Source organism: Festucalex cinctus, chromosome 21 (assembly GCF_051991245.1).
Source record: "Festucalex cinctus isolate MCC-2025b chromosome 21, RoL_Fcin_1.0, whole genome shotgun sequence".
NCBI lineage: Eukaryota > Metazoa > Chordata > Actinopteri > Syngnathiformes > Syngnathidae > Festucalex > Festucalex cinctus.
Window position 1 is genome coordinate 3,897,859 of NC_135431.1, and position 17,857 is coordinate 3,915,715.

Genomic DNA, 17,857 nt, shown 5'->3' on the forward strand with positions numbered 1-17,857 from the left:
ATTTCACACTCTCCATACCAGAAAGGACCCTCTTCAAGTGAGTGTCGGCCCTACGAGCAAGTCATTCATATTTGCTTCTAGTCTTGTCTGCCTCCCGGCCGGCGATTACGATGATTTCGAATGTCTTTTCTGCAGAATGATCCGCTATCACCTCTCTGGGAAATACCCATCGTGCCAGACACCATCCTTCCCCGTCCCGTCCCGTCCCGTCCTGACTCACTCTTCACCGCAACTGCAGACACAATAAGGTAAGCGGCCCGTTCGATTTCCTTCCTTCCTTCTTCTTGTTCTCCTTTTCGGGATCATCTCAGACGCCGTTTGCACATTTGAAAATGTTTTCATATTTCATAAGAGCGGCGACGGAGGGCAGAATGGGAAGTTGGCAGGCAGCCTTGGATGACTTGAGTTGCCACGTTTGCCCATCCAGGCCGACGGGTAAGCATAAGGGTGGATGTTGATCCTGCATGAAATTCAATTATCAAATAACAAAATAGCATGAGCTGAACTTTTTCTTAGTTCAAAAAAAAGGCTAAGATCTCAAATGTTCTTAATTCTCATCTGCGTTAGTGAGCACTTCTCCTTTGCCGAGGTACTCCATCCACTTCACAGGTGTGCCTTAACAAGACACGGATTAGACAGCATGATTATTGCACAGGTGTTACACTATTCAATAATAAGTGTAAATGCTCAGTAAAACATATTTTATCACAATATTTAAGAAATTAGAATCGTCCGTTCATAACAGAAGGGACCAAAAACAAAAGAGTTGTTTTCATATTTATTTTTTTGTTCCGGTGAGAAAATGAGAAAATTAAGTTTTGCACATTAAAAGTGGGAGTTTGGAGTTGTCAAACTGATTGGGTTGTATTATTCAGAATCACAATAAAAAAAAGAAAAAAAAACTTTCAGTAAAATAATAATGTAATGTAAAGGTACAATTCTTTCTTTTCCTAATTTATTTGTAATAAATCAATTAATTAGATAATTAAAAATACACAAAATACTCATTAATGAATTAATAGTTTGTTTTTAAAGTAAACAAGAAATGTTCTAGGTCTCTTGAAAGCATGAATGCTTGGTGGGATGGTTTCAAAAAAAATAAAATAAATGCTGTAAGTACGTTGAAGGCCGAATTGTCTTATTAGCAAGATTAGTTAGTTGAAGAACTTCTCTCCATCCTCTTGTCGCTTGTCTGATATTTGCTCACATTATTCGTCACTCTTTCCACATCTCATTATCTCATCGTGATGCACCATCCCCGACCGTGCCGCTTCCTGCTTGCTCTTACATTCCCAGGGAAGTGCTATATTTACATGGATTCATCAATGTCACGGGGCCTCGGGAAGACGTGAACATGTTGGAGGGTGGGGGGCTCACCTGACACGGCGAATAATGCCGACGTCACGCTCGCCACAAGTGGATGGCGCGTACGTGAGGTCAACCACCGGCATCGTGGTTCATCATCGCCGCTTCTGTACTTGCGCTGCAACATCTATGCTAGTTTCCGGTAGCCCGTCAATGGCGTTTCACATGATACGTTAGCGTTATGCTAACAGACGTTTGTTAAATTAATTGTTTGGGTTGAAATGACGCAACTGTCCATTTTAAAACACAAAGCACGGTCGTTTTCTATTCTACATGAGCTAAAATGGGGTTCTTGGCATCTGTTTACATCCAAACACAGTCAGTGTGCCAATTTCATCACATCATGAAATCGATTGACTTCATCTTCCATTTCCAATTAAAATCCAGCTAAAATAAAGGCAATGCAGCAGTGCAATTACCGCAAGGATTGACGATGGGCTCCGCTAAGCTGCTGTAAAAATATCAACATCCCACGGAGGGAATTTTGGCTCACTGCTTGCAAGGGGCATAAAAAGTCTACACACCCCTGTTCAAATGCCAAGTGCTCCTGATATAAATAATTTCAAAATGTTTTGCACCATTAATGTCATATATTTTTTTTTAATGAAATATTTTTGAGAGGGGAGCAAGAAAGAACTAAGGCAATGTGTTTGCACAAGTGTGCACACCCTCTTAGAAGCTAAAGGTATGTAGACTTTTATATACAATGTATTTACATGCCTTGCCTGCCTATTGAGTGAAACGAATCCACTGTGCATTGCCGTCTTGTACTGTCATGTTGTGATGTTTGCGGCTTCTACAGCTGTGTGCTGTTTTGCTGCTGGGATGCCAAGCAGAGGTGAGAAGCGTCTCGCTACAAGACTGGGGAGTGGGTGGGGGCTTGGAATGAAGAGAAAAAAAAAAGTTAAATGCAGCGCAGATAGCAAGTGAGTCAGACAACATCCACGCTGACAAGCTCTGTCCATCATTGCTAAAAATGGGAAACGGAAAACAGTCAATTGTATAAATGGGATATGTGTGCACCTACCAGTCATAACATTAGGGACACCTGCAAGATGCCATAGATAGTAGTGGTGACAAAGCACACACATTCTGTTTTCAAGCAGAAGTACAAATACTTATGGGGGAAAACAAACTGTGTAAGCAAACCTGAAAAATCAACCTTTTGTTGTACTTGTTTGTAATATTTGCTAGTAAGATTTTGAAACAGTACTTAAGAGTGTTGTTAGTATGTGGCAGGCCGTGAAGATTGCAGCGCCACCTAATGTGTGTAAAAGTTACTACGTTATTCAGCATAACTGTATGTAGGCGCATGCATGGATCGAATGTTCTTAATCACACGGTGACCTTGAACGCACCATTTCACACGGCGTCGTGGCCGCCTTTTGTTCGTTCTTTGCTATCATCAAAATCCAACATCCCGTACTATATGACAAGCTGTTACGGGAAATGACAATTGAAATCCTCGTCGAAACTCGTGGTTGTTTGTTGTTATCATTCGGTTTAAAAAGAGAGAGCGAAACTCTCCCTGTTTTGTTTTTTTTTCCTCTTGCGGCGACGACACAGCTGTCGCCATGGGAACAAAACAGCCCCAACCCTCCATTAGCCCTCCTCCCTCCAAATTTGGTCAACAGAAGTGACGCGGCACGCCGCTCGCTCCGTGACGTCAGCACGTCGCTGAGCTCGTCTTATGTGGAGCGCCGAAAAGGCCGATGAATAAGTCATTAAATCAAGCTCCCACTCAGAAATAAATTTTATATAATCCTGTTTCTAAATATGCCATGACTAAATATGACTCTGACGACAAAGGTTTTATTTGTGGAGCTTCAAGTTAGCTCCTTTTGGTGAAAATCGCAAGTACTGTGTTTTGTATTTATTTCATTATAATTGATTAGTTGTTATGAATAAATAACCAATTTTACACATTTGCCTATTTAACCATGTGTTTTTGTTTTAATAATTGGTTCAGTGATTTTTAACAGTGACAGTTTGAATTATTTTATGAAACTATTTTACATTGTTAACCCATTTAGTTTGTTTTTACTTCATCCATGAACGACCTATTTTAATATATATATTAAAATATATACAGTACCTGATAAACTTACAAAAATATAAAAATGAATAAAATGTATGCGCCGTACATTGACATTTTAGCATTCATTTTTGTTAAATTATTGCTTAATTCTGAATGATACAATGAAAAAGAAAATTAGAAGATATTTTATTATTAAAATTAACTATTTTACATAGTTAATGTACTCATTTTGGCTTTTTGTTTTGGCCATGAATGATCCATTTTGATGTAGTCAATAAAAAAAATATAATAAATATACAAAAATATAGACTAACATATTTTTTTTATTTAAGATAAATAAGCTTTTCTGTTCACCACGTTAGATGTGGTCTGAAAAATGATGATGCATGTGTTACAAATAATTTATCTTCATCTATTAATACCAGCGACATACAGTGACAGGCGCAACAATGGAATGCTTCAACAACATGTCATCTTTTTATTTCTTGCCCTTTTTGTTGGCTATTTTTCATACGTACAAAAATAAACTATGTCATAAAATAGAGATGGCGCAACATTCACATGGAAATGTGACATCACATGGCAAGATATACACGTTACACGTCAAATGCTACAACGTAAGTAAGTCACCCTGTGTTTGTATTTGTTACATCACACGTTTGGTCTACGGCAAGTACACGGATCGATCCAGCTTTACGTTACAGTGACGAGATAAAACACGCTTGTTAGAAGTGATATATTTGCATGCATGTTTTTTTTTTTTTTCTTTGCAGCTGTCGTTTCGGAGAACGGCACCACCAGAATGGAAGAATTCAGCCTTGCCATATAGATAATATATTTGTATATAGTCAACATCATCAACACAAACGCACTACAAAAGAAGCAAGAGTACAGTGAACCCCCGCTATATCACAGTATTTTTTTTTTTGACAATATATATTTTTATATACTATATAGTATATAAGCTAACTTTATGTTGTATAGTATGTTAAATACAATATGTTTTTCACAAATCAATACGATTGATCTGTCCTCACCTCCTTCTGTTCTGTTTCAGCATTACTAACCACTTTAAAGGGTTGAAAATAGCTTGAGAACAAATCTCACAAACGCTCCGTTGACTGAGAAGTGTGCAGTCAAGCTCCGCCTCTCCTCTCACTCGGCGGGAGCCGTGCGGCATTATGTCGCCTCAAGATTGAAAGTCGGGACGATTTTCTAGATGGCAGCAAGTGGAAATAGGTCAATGCTTCGGTGCAGAAGGAACTCTTGAGCCATGAAAGTACCGGTAAGTGCATGCAGATTCCTTTCCACCTATTCGGGAGGTACAGACCACGACAATATGGCTGTGTTTGAACATTTTACTGTTTAAATATTAATTAATATTTTGGAGAACTGCAAATGAGAGAGTGAAAACAGAAGGTAAGGATTAGGGATGTAACAATATCCAAACGATAGGATATTATCATGATATGAAGCCGACGATACGATAATTATCTCGATATTGTGGGGAGGTTGCTGATATTTAAAAAAGGACACAATATTGTAAAAAAAAAAAAAAAAAAAGAGAAAATTAGCTCATGCTAAAAATAAGCACAATATTGTGCTTTTGTACATAACATCAATGTTATGTTTTATTATTATTATGTTATTATTCCTTCACATATTGACTCACTTCACAAGCATATTACGTTCCCCTTCATATGACATAGAAGGGCCAAAACATCCATAATGAAAATTAAATTGCATGAAAAAACTAGCCACCAGAGGGTGCTAGATCGTCAGAAATGGAAATCAACCTGAATATTTTTTTTTTTTAACAGATGTGTTGCATTGATATATCGTGAACATGACAATGATATTGTGGCAGTTTTAATATCACGATATCGCGCATATCATTACATCCCCAGTAAGGATGACTTTAAAACGTGTTTTAGGACGCTTAAGTATGTTTTAATGAGTTGGTAAAGCGTATTTTCAGGGTAAAATTACATTTTTTTTTTTTTTTGAAGCATTACGGTCGAATATTGTGGGTGGGTTGGGCTTATTTTCCCCGTGATAAACGGAGGTTGACTGTATTCGAGAATAGGTAGAGTATCGCGCTGGATGGATCATTGCATAAGCTTTTTTTGTTTTGTTTTGTTTTGTTTTGCATTCACAACGCCAGGAGCGTCGGCGAGTTGAGACTGTCGTCCAGGCCGCCCTCCGCCAAGGCGTCCATGTCAGCCAAGTTGAAGGAGAAGCGGCCGCACGATTGGCCGGACGACGCGGCTAGCGGCCCGGTCAGACATCCCAGGTCGTCGGCCACCACCGACTTGTACAAAGTCTCCCAGTCGGGCAGGCACAGAGGCCCGCTCAGGTCTGCGATGTCGGGGACGAACGCCCCGGCCGCCTCCCCGTCCTCGCACGTCGTCGCCTCCATCTCCATCTCCAGGCTGGGCACCAAATCGTCCAGGTCGTCCACCAAGGTTTCGTTTCCGTCCTCGTCCACGCTGGCGCACAGCAGGATGTCGGAGTTGCCGAAGATGGCGGCGGCGGGCGGGACGCCGGGGACTTCGGCCATGGCGGCGCTTTCGGGCGACAGCATTGCGACGTCGTCCTCGTCCTCCTTGTCCAGTTTACAGGAGGACTCGTGCAAGGTCAAAACCTGCTCCAGTCGCTCCTTCTCCTTCAGGAGCTCGTCGATCTCCGACTGGAGGTTCGACTTCTCGTCTTCCAGTTGGTCAGTTTCCTAAAAGAGGGGGAGAAAAGCGGGCATGCTCATGTGCTCTTTGGAGATAATATTTCAACAACAAAAAAGATGATTTTCTTGCTCTCTTCTCACGTACGGCTTGCAGGGTGTCGATCAGCTCCCGCCGCCTGTTCCGGCACTTTGCCGCGGCAATTTTGTTCCTCTCACGGCGAATCCTCCTCCTCTCGTCCTCTTCTTTGGAAGGCTGCAGACGACAAAAGCAAAAAATAAATAAATAGGCAAATGGACACGTTTCAAGAAAAAAAATGTGCATCTGTATTCCCAAGTGGAGAAAGTAGGATGTTCCGCAATAGTAACATTTGGAGTTTAGCTCAAATTGAATGAGTAAATAAGCTTTAAAATTAAAAGTCCACAGTTGTGTAAGACTTTTACAGATTGTGGGCATTTTTCATTTGTTTTTTCTCACAATATAACAAAAACGAAGCAGAGCCATAATGTTTGCTCTCAGCATAACCAGCAAAAACGCAACTGTACCTAATGTATTGTCCGGGAGGTGTGTCATTAATTTACAGTTGGCAAATCAGCTTATTTGCGCATTAGCGCCACCAACCGACATCTTTCTTCCACTACAAGGAAACTAATGGGACTTAACTTGTCGCCATCTAGCGGTAAGGCTCTGAAGTGCACTCAATGCACGGGCTCGTATCTCAATACAAAACTATTATCTATTACGACTATTATTATCACATTAATGGTCATAACTTGTACTTTATTTAACCTTTTTTTTTACAGTTGAAAATATTCAAACCGGTTTTACAATTGCATCTGCGTGTAACCCAGGAGCAGTTTATCGTTTCCATGATTTCCAGTGGTGGGGGGATTTTTTTTTTTTTTTTGCTGATGAGAATATAGAGCAGCGACATTAAATCCATGCAGTGAATGCTAATGTGGAAACGCTGCAGATGAGGATGAGGATGATGAATGCATGCAGCACGTGCATTATTAACATGCACATACCGTCCTTTAAAAAATATATGTTTATATTCATAACACCTCTGCACGACAGATTGCAACGTCCAGTTGTATACCTTGTCTTTGTGGCCTTTCTTGCAGCCGTGGGTCTTGGGTTTTTGGTTGGAACGCGTTTGGCCCCTGCCTTTGGAAGGCGAAACGCGCCTGCGACCCGGCGAGATGGGGACGAGGCAGTCCGACGCACCGCGGTCCACATCCTGACAACAACAACAACAACAAAAAGGGGGGAGGAAATGTGTCTTTTTTTTTTTTTTTTTTTTTTTTTGCAAAGTGTCATAGTCATGACAATGAGTGATTTTTGTTTTGTTGACCTGCTCGTTGTCAGCTGCCGGTGAGGAAGGATGCAGGCTGCTGCAGCCAAGACTGTCCCCGCCAGGCGATGCTGATGTGCTGCAGCTGGATGTCGACGAGTCCGACGAATAATCCGGGTGCATGATTTCTTTTCACTTTTTTTTTTTTTTTTTAAGAATCTATAAACACAAAGGTTTAAAAAAAATACAAATTTAGCTTCGTCTAAAACAGACAGAAAGCGATAATCCTGCAGAAGAGCGTTTACTTATCTTCCATTTGCCAGGTTGGATGAATGGTACAAAGTGTCGCGAGTGGCGAGCAGGACCCGCCTTTTATAGTGAGCTGGATTTTTATGAATGAAACGTACGAGAGCGAACCATTCGGGTCGGTGGGGACAAAACGTTGCGGTGCGGGGGATGTTTGTTTTGGTTTTGCTTTTCTGTCACCGTAGCACATGAATATAACAAGCATCAATTTCATCATAATTTCAATTAAAATGTTTTTTAATACGCACACAATGGAACTAGAGTAGGTTTGTTCAAGGTGGCACCCCCGCACCACCACGTGAAAAGGGTGCCCCCTCTCGTCATGAATGAATGACGTCAGTTAATGCATGCAGCTTCTGTTTTGTGCTTGCAACGTGACCCGTGTGCTGTTTTTCCTCTAAATGCAGCAGCGACCTCTCATTAATATGATCAATATATAGCAACGAGCCCGTCCTAATCCTAACAGTAACACTCTTTGCTCTGTCAGCCATCCGTAATCGTCATTTTTTTTTTTTTTTTTTTGCACAGCTGTCTTATGCAACGGCGCGGAGCAACGTCACGTGCTCACGATTGTTTTATTTTTACTTCATTTCAACTGTAATGTGCTAAATTAAACACCATTCGTCTTATTTACGTTTTGAAAAATGAGCACACACACACAAAAAAAAACGGCAATAGAGAATGGACCCTTCGCACCATATATGGTACTTCCGGTGAGCAGGGGCGCACAGGCGCAGGCAGGGGGCGCTTGAGACGGCGAAAGACGCAACAAAAGAATAATTGGTGTCGTTAATTGACCACATTATTATATATTATTGATACTGCTGACTCAAATCTCGTCACGTGACTCACATTGTCAAAAGGGGCAATACAAATAATTTTGGCAAAATACACAGTATAGAAGAAATGAGCAGTGAAAAATGTAATAGTTCAACACAGGTTGGCCCAAAATTAGTCTATACACTACCTTAATGGTGAACACTACGTTAGAATTATTTGTGAAACATTAAATTAAGTGTGTCTAAGTTTGACAAACAACGCTGTTAAATTTGAATTATAAAAAAAAGCCCAGTGTGTAAAATGAGACTTCGGTTCTCAAATGCGGTGGGCGTGTCCGCTGCCGGCACTGAAACCACGCCCCCCACTCAACTGTCAATCAAATGCCACTGCTTGGCCCGCAAAAATGATCAAATGGGGCCAGGATTCATCTGTTTTGATGAATTCATCAGGAGGCGGACATTTTGGACAAAAACGCCCTCTGTTGTCAATTCAAACTGACGTCCAACTGCCCTCGGGCTCGCATCGCGCACGTGACTCACACAAGTTCTTGTTTCCATCCTTTCATCTTTCTTAATTTTCTATCTTTTCTCTATCCATCCTTCCTTGCTACTTCTTCTCTTCCATCCAACCTTTCATACAATCTATTTCCTTCCATCCATTATCTGTTTTTCTGTCCTTCCTACTACTTTATTGCCTTTGTCCCCTTTCCTCCTTTCCTTTCATTCTTTCTCCTCTCCATTTTTATTTCCTTCCATCAACTCTCATCTCTTTCACACATTTCCTTCCTTAGATGTTCTGTCTTCCTTTTCTTCCGTCCCTTCATCCAAAAAGCGAACGTGACAAAGTGTCTTCCCGCTTTGCGTCCCGGCCTAGATGTGAAAGTGTTCCCCTGACTTCACTAATGTGATTTTCACGGGCTATTTTTAGGCCACTGGTGACGTCACGGCCATTGAAGTGGAGTAGCTGGGATTCGGATGGCTGTTGTGTGCATGGAAAAGAATAGAAAAGGGGGCCTCTCAGGCTTCCCGGCAGCCGCTGCCTCTCTGCCAGGCAGGGATGGGGCGGGAAGGGAAGGGAGGGGAGGGGTCACGGTGGTGCTTATTTACTGGCACATCATTAGCTAGTCAGCTTCAGCTTGAGGATCAAAGGTCACCGTCTCAAAAAAAGTAGTGTGAGAATGAGCCTTGCACGAGAAAGAAGGTCATTTTGAACATTAGAGTGTTTGTTTACTGTACAAGTCGAAAATCCAAACAAACAAATGCCATGAGAAGATAGGTCACGTCACGTGTGTAATGGAAGTTGCAATTATGCAAGCTCTTGCCAACCAAGCGCCCAAAACAAAATAGAAGATGGCACGCTCTGCTCGTCTGCCGAGGTGTCCCATTTCAGTTCAGCCGCAACAGACACACACATACACACACACAACCATCCGCGCGCGATGTCTCACTCCGACGCCTTTCTCGAAGCTTCGAGGTGACGTCACTAAGCCGAAACCCCGCCGGTGCCATAAGGAGGCTGGCTCGGGTTTTTTTTTTCTCCCGTCGAGTGAGCGCTCGTTGTTGACATAAACAATCTCAGTCGCCCCACGAAACGAAAACGTCACTGCCGCGAAAGGGGCGGGCTGTTGCCACGGCGACCGGCAACATTCGACAACAACAACCAGCGCGGGAAAGAAAACAGGTTAAAAAACAAACAACAGGAAAAAAGAAGCCTTCAGGCTTTGACGTGAAAGTGTCAACAATTCACACGCACAGCAATTGTTGACTTTTTCAGGTTTTGCCTCGTGACATATTTGAATCTTTTTCAATGTTTATACAAGGCACGTAGCATTTTTTTTTAAGTTGTATTCCAGTGTTGTATTCTTTTTTTCAGTTTTAGTATACGAATGCTAATGATAAAAAATAGTGTTTATTATTGTAGTAATGATAATGCTTTTAAGGTTACATTTAAAACTACATAAAGTAATTGTAATGCAATTATTTTATGCATTGCTATAGTTATACTGCTCATAAAGTTATTGCGATCATTTTAAAATGATATTTTTTCTATACTGCTACTACTAGCTGTCTAGCCTACTAATAATAGCAGCACTAATAATTACCGTTAAGTAAAAAAAAATAATAATATATATATATGCTTTATTTTTTAAGCTAGTAGCAGTACTACACCAATACTAATACTGATAATTGAAAAATAAGTAATAAATCAGTTCTAATGTGATTTATTTGTTTACTACTAATAAATTAGATGTATCAAAAATAATTGAATGTCCTAATTTATCACCAACTTATCATTTTGTAGTAATGGAAGGACTACTAGTATACCAAAGCTACAACTAAAATAAATATATTTTGTTTCTATATTTATTGTGATCACTGTAGGTGAATTCAATAATATAAACTAAACAAATAGAGAATAATTAAAATCATATTTTCATGCTGTCACGACTGTTGTCAATCTGTCTGCACAAGCATAATGAAAAGCAATCTACTATTATCACTATGTATTGGATATTTAGACATCCCATCAAACTTTAATATGCTGCTCAAAGTGCAAAGAGTAAGGATAGGCATGAGCATCATGAATAATGAGCATTAAAAAAGTGAACTATCAGCGTTCATCTAATCGGCCCACTTACGCTGGAAGCGTTGTATAACTTTATGATTGCGCAAGACTCGACTTCTGAGGGAGTTCCTGAGAATGAACGGCGCGATGACGCAATGTCATCCCTTCAAACAATTGCGGTTGGTTGTCAAGAGCACAATGTCCTTGTTCCTACCTGTCCTGGAAGCAGGTTAGAAGGCCAGAGGTCAGAGGATTCCCTCCCACCCTCCTCGGGGAACACCTTTTGTGAAAAAGCACGCCAGACTGGAAAAGTACACGCACACGGCCATCTTGTTCTGCAAGAGTGACACGCCTGTTGAAGAGAACGGTATGAGCACCGCCTCGGGGTCTGGATCGCGCAACATACGTAAATGGATGGCCTGATTGGCATGCTGGCCTTTGTTCTAAAGTCCCAGCACGTACGATTGCTTTGCGATGCCAAACAAATTTGCATCCCCTGCTAGCTTCATGCTAACACATCATCAACCGTGCCATGGGCAGGCTAAAGATTAGCATGACCTGCGGGTAGATAATGTAACAATACTTCCCACGCATATATTCTTTATCCTCTCTGGAAAATAACCAATATTAGTGGTGACACTGCTCCCCGGTGGTCAAAGCCGGCACAGCAGAAGGAGCAGCACAATGAATGGAAGCTGCTCCACAAGATCAGTTCTTATTAGTATAGTTCTTATAGTTATTCTGAATTTTTTAAATTAATTTGATACAGTGCTATTTTTTAATTATTATATATTTTTTTTTTGTCTGTTTGGGAATAGGTTAAAGTCACTTCCATTCATTTTAGTGAGTAAATGTGATTTGAAACATGAATATTTTTACCTAGGTCACAGAACAGATTAAACGTGTTCTGTATTTATATATCACTTTTAGCATTTCTATTCAAATGCATTTACCAGAATCTTCTAAATATTTTTTTGTATCCTTGGTTGCGGACCAGTATATCAATAAAACAATTAAATATATATAATTTTTTTAAAACCTTTGATTTAATAAGATTTTAAGGTTATTCTATAACTCGATGCCTTACACTATATATTAATTTCCATCACTAGTGGTTCTAAATCTTGGTCCTTGAAACTACTGACATTTGGGAAGACACTATTCCAACAGTATATTAATTAATTTTTTGGCAGATGTTGAACAAAAGAGGAAACATGTTATTTTTAAAGAGTGCAAATTGAAGTAAATATTCACGGTTAAAGATTGATCGTAAAATATTTACTGTCCTTTTAGTTCCTTGTTGATGTTTGTGTAACAATTTGAACTACTTCATTAAACTAGGTCACTGGTTGAAAAGTGTGCAGATTATTATGTGGAATGTCCGTTATTGCGCGTGCGTGGCATCGCGTACTGGAGTTTTTTGTGCTGAGCATTATCTTTCTTTGGTAGTTGTGGAGTTTTCACAACAAGCCGAGCGTTTGTTGTCTTACGTAACGTCACGCCGGCCACCTCGGAATTACCAGCAGAGCCCGCCCCTTTTTACAGGATGCGCCATATTTGGAAAATGACGTACTGGGGATCCCGTAGCGGAATCTTCCATTCCTTGAAAGCGGGAGGTACACTCGAGCGAAAATGTCGACAATTTGGTGCAATTATGCTTTTGATTTAGCTAAATATCCACTATTATGCGTGTTAAATGTATTTGAGGACGCTGTGTAGCCGATAGCTGACATCTTTCCCCGTGTTTGTGTCTTTTCCCCTGTCGGTGTCTTCCCTCCGCCCCCGTCGACGTCATTCGAGCGGCCCGGTCTTAGACTATAAAATGGCCGCCAGCAGACACGACTGCCAGTTTACTCTCAGTTGCTTTACCAGGAAACGAAACGAACTTGTGGAACTGCAGCATTTTTTGGGGGGGACAAAACAACTATTTTGGTTCATCCTTCACAAGCCTTTGACGGCAGGGATTTGCTCACGTTTGATTTTTTTTTGTGAACCGGGATATTTCCGATGATGTTCAACGTGTTCAACCCGGAGTGCGACTCCTCCTCGCGGTGCAGCAGCGCGTCCCCGGCCGCCGACAGCAACAGCAACGTCGGCTACTACCAAGCGTCCCCGGCCGGGTCCTACTCCAGTATTGGGTCGCCACAATCTCAGGTACGCTTTGCCAGCCAAATCAATCAATCAATACATCAATAATCATCACAACGTGGAGCTTGTGGAAAGCCACCTGGTGCGTTAAGTAGACATTTTGTGTCCTTAATGTTAAAAATGTTTAAATGTAGAGTATATTATGGTAATTGAGGATATCAGATATTACTTACTAAAATAATCACTGCCTAAGTGTCTTTCAGTTGTATTTAAAAGTATTCTCTTATGCACAGCACATTGTATTTTAATCATTATGTAATTGCAGTGATAAACTTGTGCATAATAGTTATTTTATTTTCATATCATTATTGCAGTATTTAGAATTTATGTGGTTTTGGTGCAATAAGTTTGACATGACACTCCACCATGCACAAAATACATTGAATCACATTTCCCCCCCCCCCCCCAATAAATCCAAAATTTGCATCATTCCTCCTAGAATTGTACTGATGTATTAATTTTATTTTTTTTCCCCCCCTGCAGGATTTCACTGAGCTGACCGCCACAAGTGCCTCGTTCGTCCCCACGGTGACGGCCATCTCCAGCAGCCCCGACCTGCAGTGGCTGGTGCAGCCGCTGGTCTCCTCGGTGGCCCCCTCGCACCGGGGGCACCCCTACGCCTCCAGGCCCAGCCCCGCCTACCCAAAAGGGGCCGTCAAGCTGTCGGCGTCCCGACCTCACAGCACCACCAAGAGAGGCAGGACAGAGCAGGTGATTGTTTTTTTTTGTTTGTTTTTTTTGGGTCTTGTTTTTTTTTTTTTTTGTTTTGGCTCTTTGTTGTTGTTCTTCCCCCGCAATCAGATGTGCTACTCCTCGACGTTGGAAAAGTTAGGTAACTTTGTGTCTTTATTTTTATTTTTTTATTTCTTCAGATTTCACCTGAGGAGGAAGCAAAGAGGAAAATTCGCCGGGAAAGAAACAAACAGGCGGCCGCTAAATGCCGCAACAGGAGGCGGGAGCTGACCGACACGCTCCAAGCTGTAAGTACCTCGATCACTTGCAGTACTTCCCAGAGTGCCAATTTCCCAACCGTGTTGCTTATTCCGCTCGTCTTCCTCTCATCAGGAAACTGATCAGCTGGAGGACGAAAAGTCCAACCTCCAGAACGACATCACCAACCTCCTGAAGGAGAAAGAACGCCTGGAGTTCATCCTCGCCGCCCACCAGCCCTTCTGCAAAGTCCCCACCGAGCTGGACTCGGACTTCGCTCCGGCGTCCGTCTCGCCGGCGCTCACGGCCGCCAAAGCGGCGGCGCCCGCCGCCGACCCGCTCTTCTCCGGCGCCGTCAAACTGAGCGTCCTGGACGCCTCGGCGCTGGAGGAGTCGCTGGAGCTGCTGAGCAAGACGGAGGTGGAGCGCTCGGTCCCCGAGGTGGACCTGTCGGCCTCGCTGTGCGGCGCCCTCAGCGACTGGGAGCAGCTGCACCCGACGGTGAGCGCCGGCGACTTTGAGCCGCCGCTGTGCACGCCGGTGGTGATGTGCACGCCGGCGGGCGCCGCCGCCTTCACGTCGTCCTTCGTGTTCACCTTCCCCGAGGCCGACGCCTTCCCCGGCTGCGGCGTGGCCCACAGGCGGGGGAGCAGCGGCAACGAGCAGTCGTCCGACTCGCTCAACTCGCCCACGCTGCTGGCCCTTTAAGACGCGTCGAAAAAGACTTGGGAAAGAGCACAGCATCCAATATCTCCACGTGGGAGATGACGACAGGGCTATGGACAAGTTATTTATGAACTGACTTGCCTTTTTTGACATTGTAGCATGTTTCAACTAATACCACCAAGTAATCGACAAGTTCTTATACGGTTTGTTTTTAATGGTGCTACATAACCGAGAGTCGTCGTCGTCGTCGTCGTTGTTGTTGTTGTTGTTGTTGTAGTGTTTCTGTCCACTTTTAGGAGCAATAGTTTTCCGGTTGTATGAATGTTGAAGAAAAAAAACAAAAACTGACATGTTAAACCATTGGTCCGGGTGATCTGTCCTCAACTTTATAATACATATGAAGGTTTTCTGTGAAAACTTTATTTTATTTTTTGTAATTAATTTATGAGATTTGACTTTATTTTTTTACAACATAAACAAACAAAACAAGTCAATGTGAATATTTGTAAGATATTGATGGAAATAAACTGTTTAGCGATATTTAAATTGACACACTGTGGTCTGGTGGCGTTTGTCGTGTATGTTATCATGTTCACGTGCTGCTTTTATGAGGTTCTGCTTCTCTTGTGGCTACTTTGGAATTGCAAGGTCAAGGTTCAAGTCCGCTTCCTGACTTCTATGGCGGTGCACCTGAACTAGCTGGTCTGTATGCCCTGCTTGTTTTGGGAACTGAGCAATTTTGAATACAGAAACTATTCATATATAGATGAATTTTTAATCACAAAAGCGTCTCCAAGTCTCATTTAAAAATGATGGGGAAGTCTGAATGCTGCATCCACAAATGATAAGACTTATCAGAATGTTTAGTTTTTTTAATTAAAGTAATTTATTATTTAGAAATTTAATTATCTGTATTTTTAAAACAATTTAAAATAATATAACGTTTAATATTTTTTTTATTTTTTCAAAATTTACCAATTTACTAAACTGATTTTTAGTACTTAAAAACAATTTAGCAATTAGGTTTTAATGATTTTTTTTGCTAATATTGTTTTTAAAATCTAGACTATAAAATATATCGTATGTTTTTAATTTCTACCCTAACAAACAGTTTAAAAAAAAGACAATTTAAATGTCTGTGATACAGTGGTTTAAAAAAAGAAAATGTTTGCCAAAGATTAGAAAAGGATATTATTCAATCAAGTTTCAAAAAAGGACAATGAAAATGTTTATTGGAGTTTTCCAGTCTGTTCTATTTGTTCTTTTCATGTTCCGTCTGTTGCCAAGGTGAACTGTGCCACAAGTCACACAATATGACGTCAGCGTTTTTTTTTCTTCTTCTACTCGCGTCGTTAGCGCGGCGAGATGACGTCACACTTCCGTGACCAAATGGAGAACTAGTTGGAAGGAGCTGCTTTGTACTAGCTTTTGAAAACATACCGACTGCGGCTTCGAAACGCATTCGAACGCTTTTCGCCGCTCGTCTACGGTCAACTTCAATTTCCGTGTGGAAATTAAGCTCAAGGTAACAATTCATTGACTTTTATGGGGGGAAAAACGTTCGCGGCAGGTTACGTAACAGACAAAAAGAGGATCTGAAAGCGGCGTCGCTGGTCGACCACAAAAGGAGCAAGAAAGTAAAAAAAAAAAAAAGCTGACTGGAAAGTGTTTCCTCGCTCTCAAAACATGAAGCAAAATATACCGCAGTGCTTTAAAAGTTGCTTCATAATGCACAGAAACTGCTAACACGTGCATATACGCGCAGGTGCTAAAACAAAACAAAACAAAAAAACTCACCATTGTCCAAAATAAATGTCACTTCCGGCATTTTCAACATTACTCCGTAGCACTGACCTACATTTATTTTTTATTTTATTTTATTTTTTTGTGCAATCGTGTTGCCATGTCAATCTCGTCTGCCCGAGTGCTGGCCAATGTAAAGTTAAATTAAAAGATTTGTTTCAAAACATGTTAGTTATGTTTGAAGATAAATGCTTAAAAAAAATAAAAAATTTAGAAAGACGGTCCCTAATTTTGTGGCAATGTAGCTAAAACAGTACCAAAAACTTGAACACCTTCGGTCGCGGCATGACCGTTTTAGAGTGCCTCGTTGTAATAAGTGTAATAAGGCAGAAGAGCTACTTTGTAAATGTAAAAAATAATAATAATAATAATAATAAAATGTGACATGATAGCCAGGGTGTGGACCAAGGTGGGTTTTGAGCTGGCTAACTTTAGAACGCCTCGTTGTCCTCGTGACGACCCTGTTGAATGCATCCTAGCCACTTTGAGCAGATGTATTTTGACAGCCCAAACCATGTTGTTATGTGCACACGTAAGAAAGATGTTGGATGAAGTAGCATTTTCCTCGTTTTGTCGTTTGATTGACAGTTGACAGCTGAGTGGGTGTGGTTTCAGTCCATTCGGCGGACACGCCCACAGCATTTAAGTGACAAAACAACAGTTTGATTTTTCGTTCCCCGGTGAGTATGATGTGCTTTGATTATTATTGCTTGTTTTGTTTATTAGATGAATATTGATTGCGAGTGGTCCATATGATGGAGTTTTCAGTACATTTTTTTTTTACCTTGTAATTTTTTTTTTTTTTCCAAAAATATATCTAAAATGTTTTAATTGTATTTTTTTTCTTATTAAATATTTTTTTATATAAACCAATTTATTTGTAATATGGCAGTAGGGTTATTATAGTTTTGGAATTTTTCATTTTAGTTCGTTTTTATTAGTTTTCAGGGTGGTTCTGTTAGTTTTTATTAATTTAGTTCTTTAAAAACTGCTTAGTTTTAGTTTAGTTTGATAGTTTCAGTATTAGTTTAAAAAAAAAAAGTTTATTACTTGTGCGCAATATTTAAAAAACAGTGATGTCATCTTTTGGTGCTTTTCTATTGGCTGCTGCTAGATGACGTCACTTCTGTGTGACATACTTTCAAAACGTCATTATTCCGGTTTATATCAAAATAAATCTACTAAAAATCACATTTAAAATCATCCCCGAAGGCTCATGCATGAAATTAATTACTAAAACGAAGGACATGTTTGCTATAATTATAGTTGGTTAGTTTTGTAAAC

At 40.9% G+C, this 17,857-nt stretch overlaps 2 protein-coding genes across 2 annotated transcripts; one reads left to right on the plus strand and one right to left on the minus strand.

Annotated features, from left to right (window-relative positions):
- Positions 1-3,855: 3,855 nt before the first annotated feature.
- LOC144010494 (protein c-Fos-like) lies at positions 3,856-7,737 on the minus strand. The gene is made up of 4 exons (XM_077510831.1): positions 7,436-7,737; positions 7,181-7,321; positions 6,229-6,336; positions 3,856-6,131 (listed from the first exon to the last, which is right to left on the minus strand). The coding sequence occupies exons 1-4, from the start codon at positions 7,556-7,558 to the stop codon at positions 5,556-5,558; spliced, it is 948 nt and encodes a 315-aa protein (XP_077366957.1). The 5' UTR covers positions 7,559-7,737; the 3' UTR covers positions 3,856-5,555.
- A 2,963-nt stretch (positions 7,738-10,700) lies between these two features.
- On the plus strand, positions 10,701-15,320 carry LOC144010492 (protein c-Fos-like). Its single transcript, XM_077510830.1, has 4 exons — positions 10,701-13,180; positions 13,658-13,885; positions 14,047-14,154; positions 14,240-15,320. The coding sequence occupies exons 1-4, from the start codon at positions 13,034-13,036 to the stop codon at positions 14,810-14,812; spliced, it is 1,056 nt and encodes a 351-aa protein (XP_077366956.1). The 5' UTR covers positions 10,701-13,033; the 3' UTR covers positions 14,813-15,320.
- The last annotated feature ends 2,537 nt before the right edge of the window (positions 15,321-17,857 follow it).

Bases quoted from the DNA above. Each gene is read 5' to 3' on its own strand.
- LOC144010492 (XM_077510830.1), top strand. From the start codon at position 13,034: ATGATGTTCAACGTGTTCAACCCGGAGTGCGACTCCTCCTCGCGGTGC. The intron at 13,181-13,657 runs GTACGCTTTGCC...CCCCCCCTGCAG, and splicing joins TTGGGTCGCCACAATCTCAG to GATTTCACTGAGCTGACCGC. The intron at 13,886-14,046 runs GTGATTGTTTTT...TTATTTCTTCAG, and splicing joins AGAGAGGCAGGACAGAGCAG to ATTTCACCTGAGGAGGAAGC.
- LOC144010494 (XM_077510831.1), bottom strand. From the start codon at position 7,558: ATGCACCCGGATTATTCGTCGGACTCGTCGACATCCAGCTGCAGCACA. The intron at 7,322-7,435 runs GTCAACAAAACA...TGTTGTTGTCAG, and splicing joins CGGCAGCTGACAACGAGCAG to GATGTGGACCGCGGTGCGTC. The intron at 6,132-6,228 runs GTACGTGAGAAG...CCCCTCTTTTAG, and splicing joins TGATCGACACCCTGCAAGCC to GAAACTGACCAACTGGAAGA.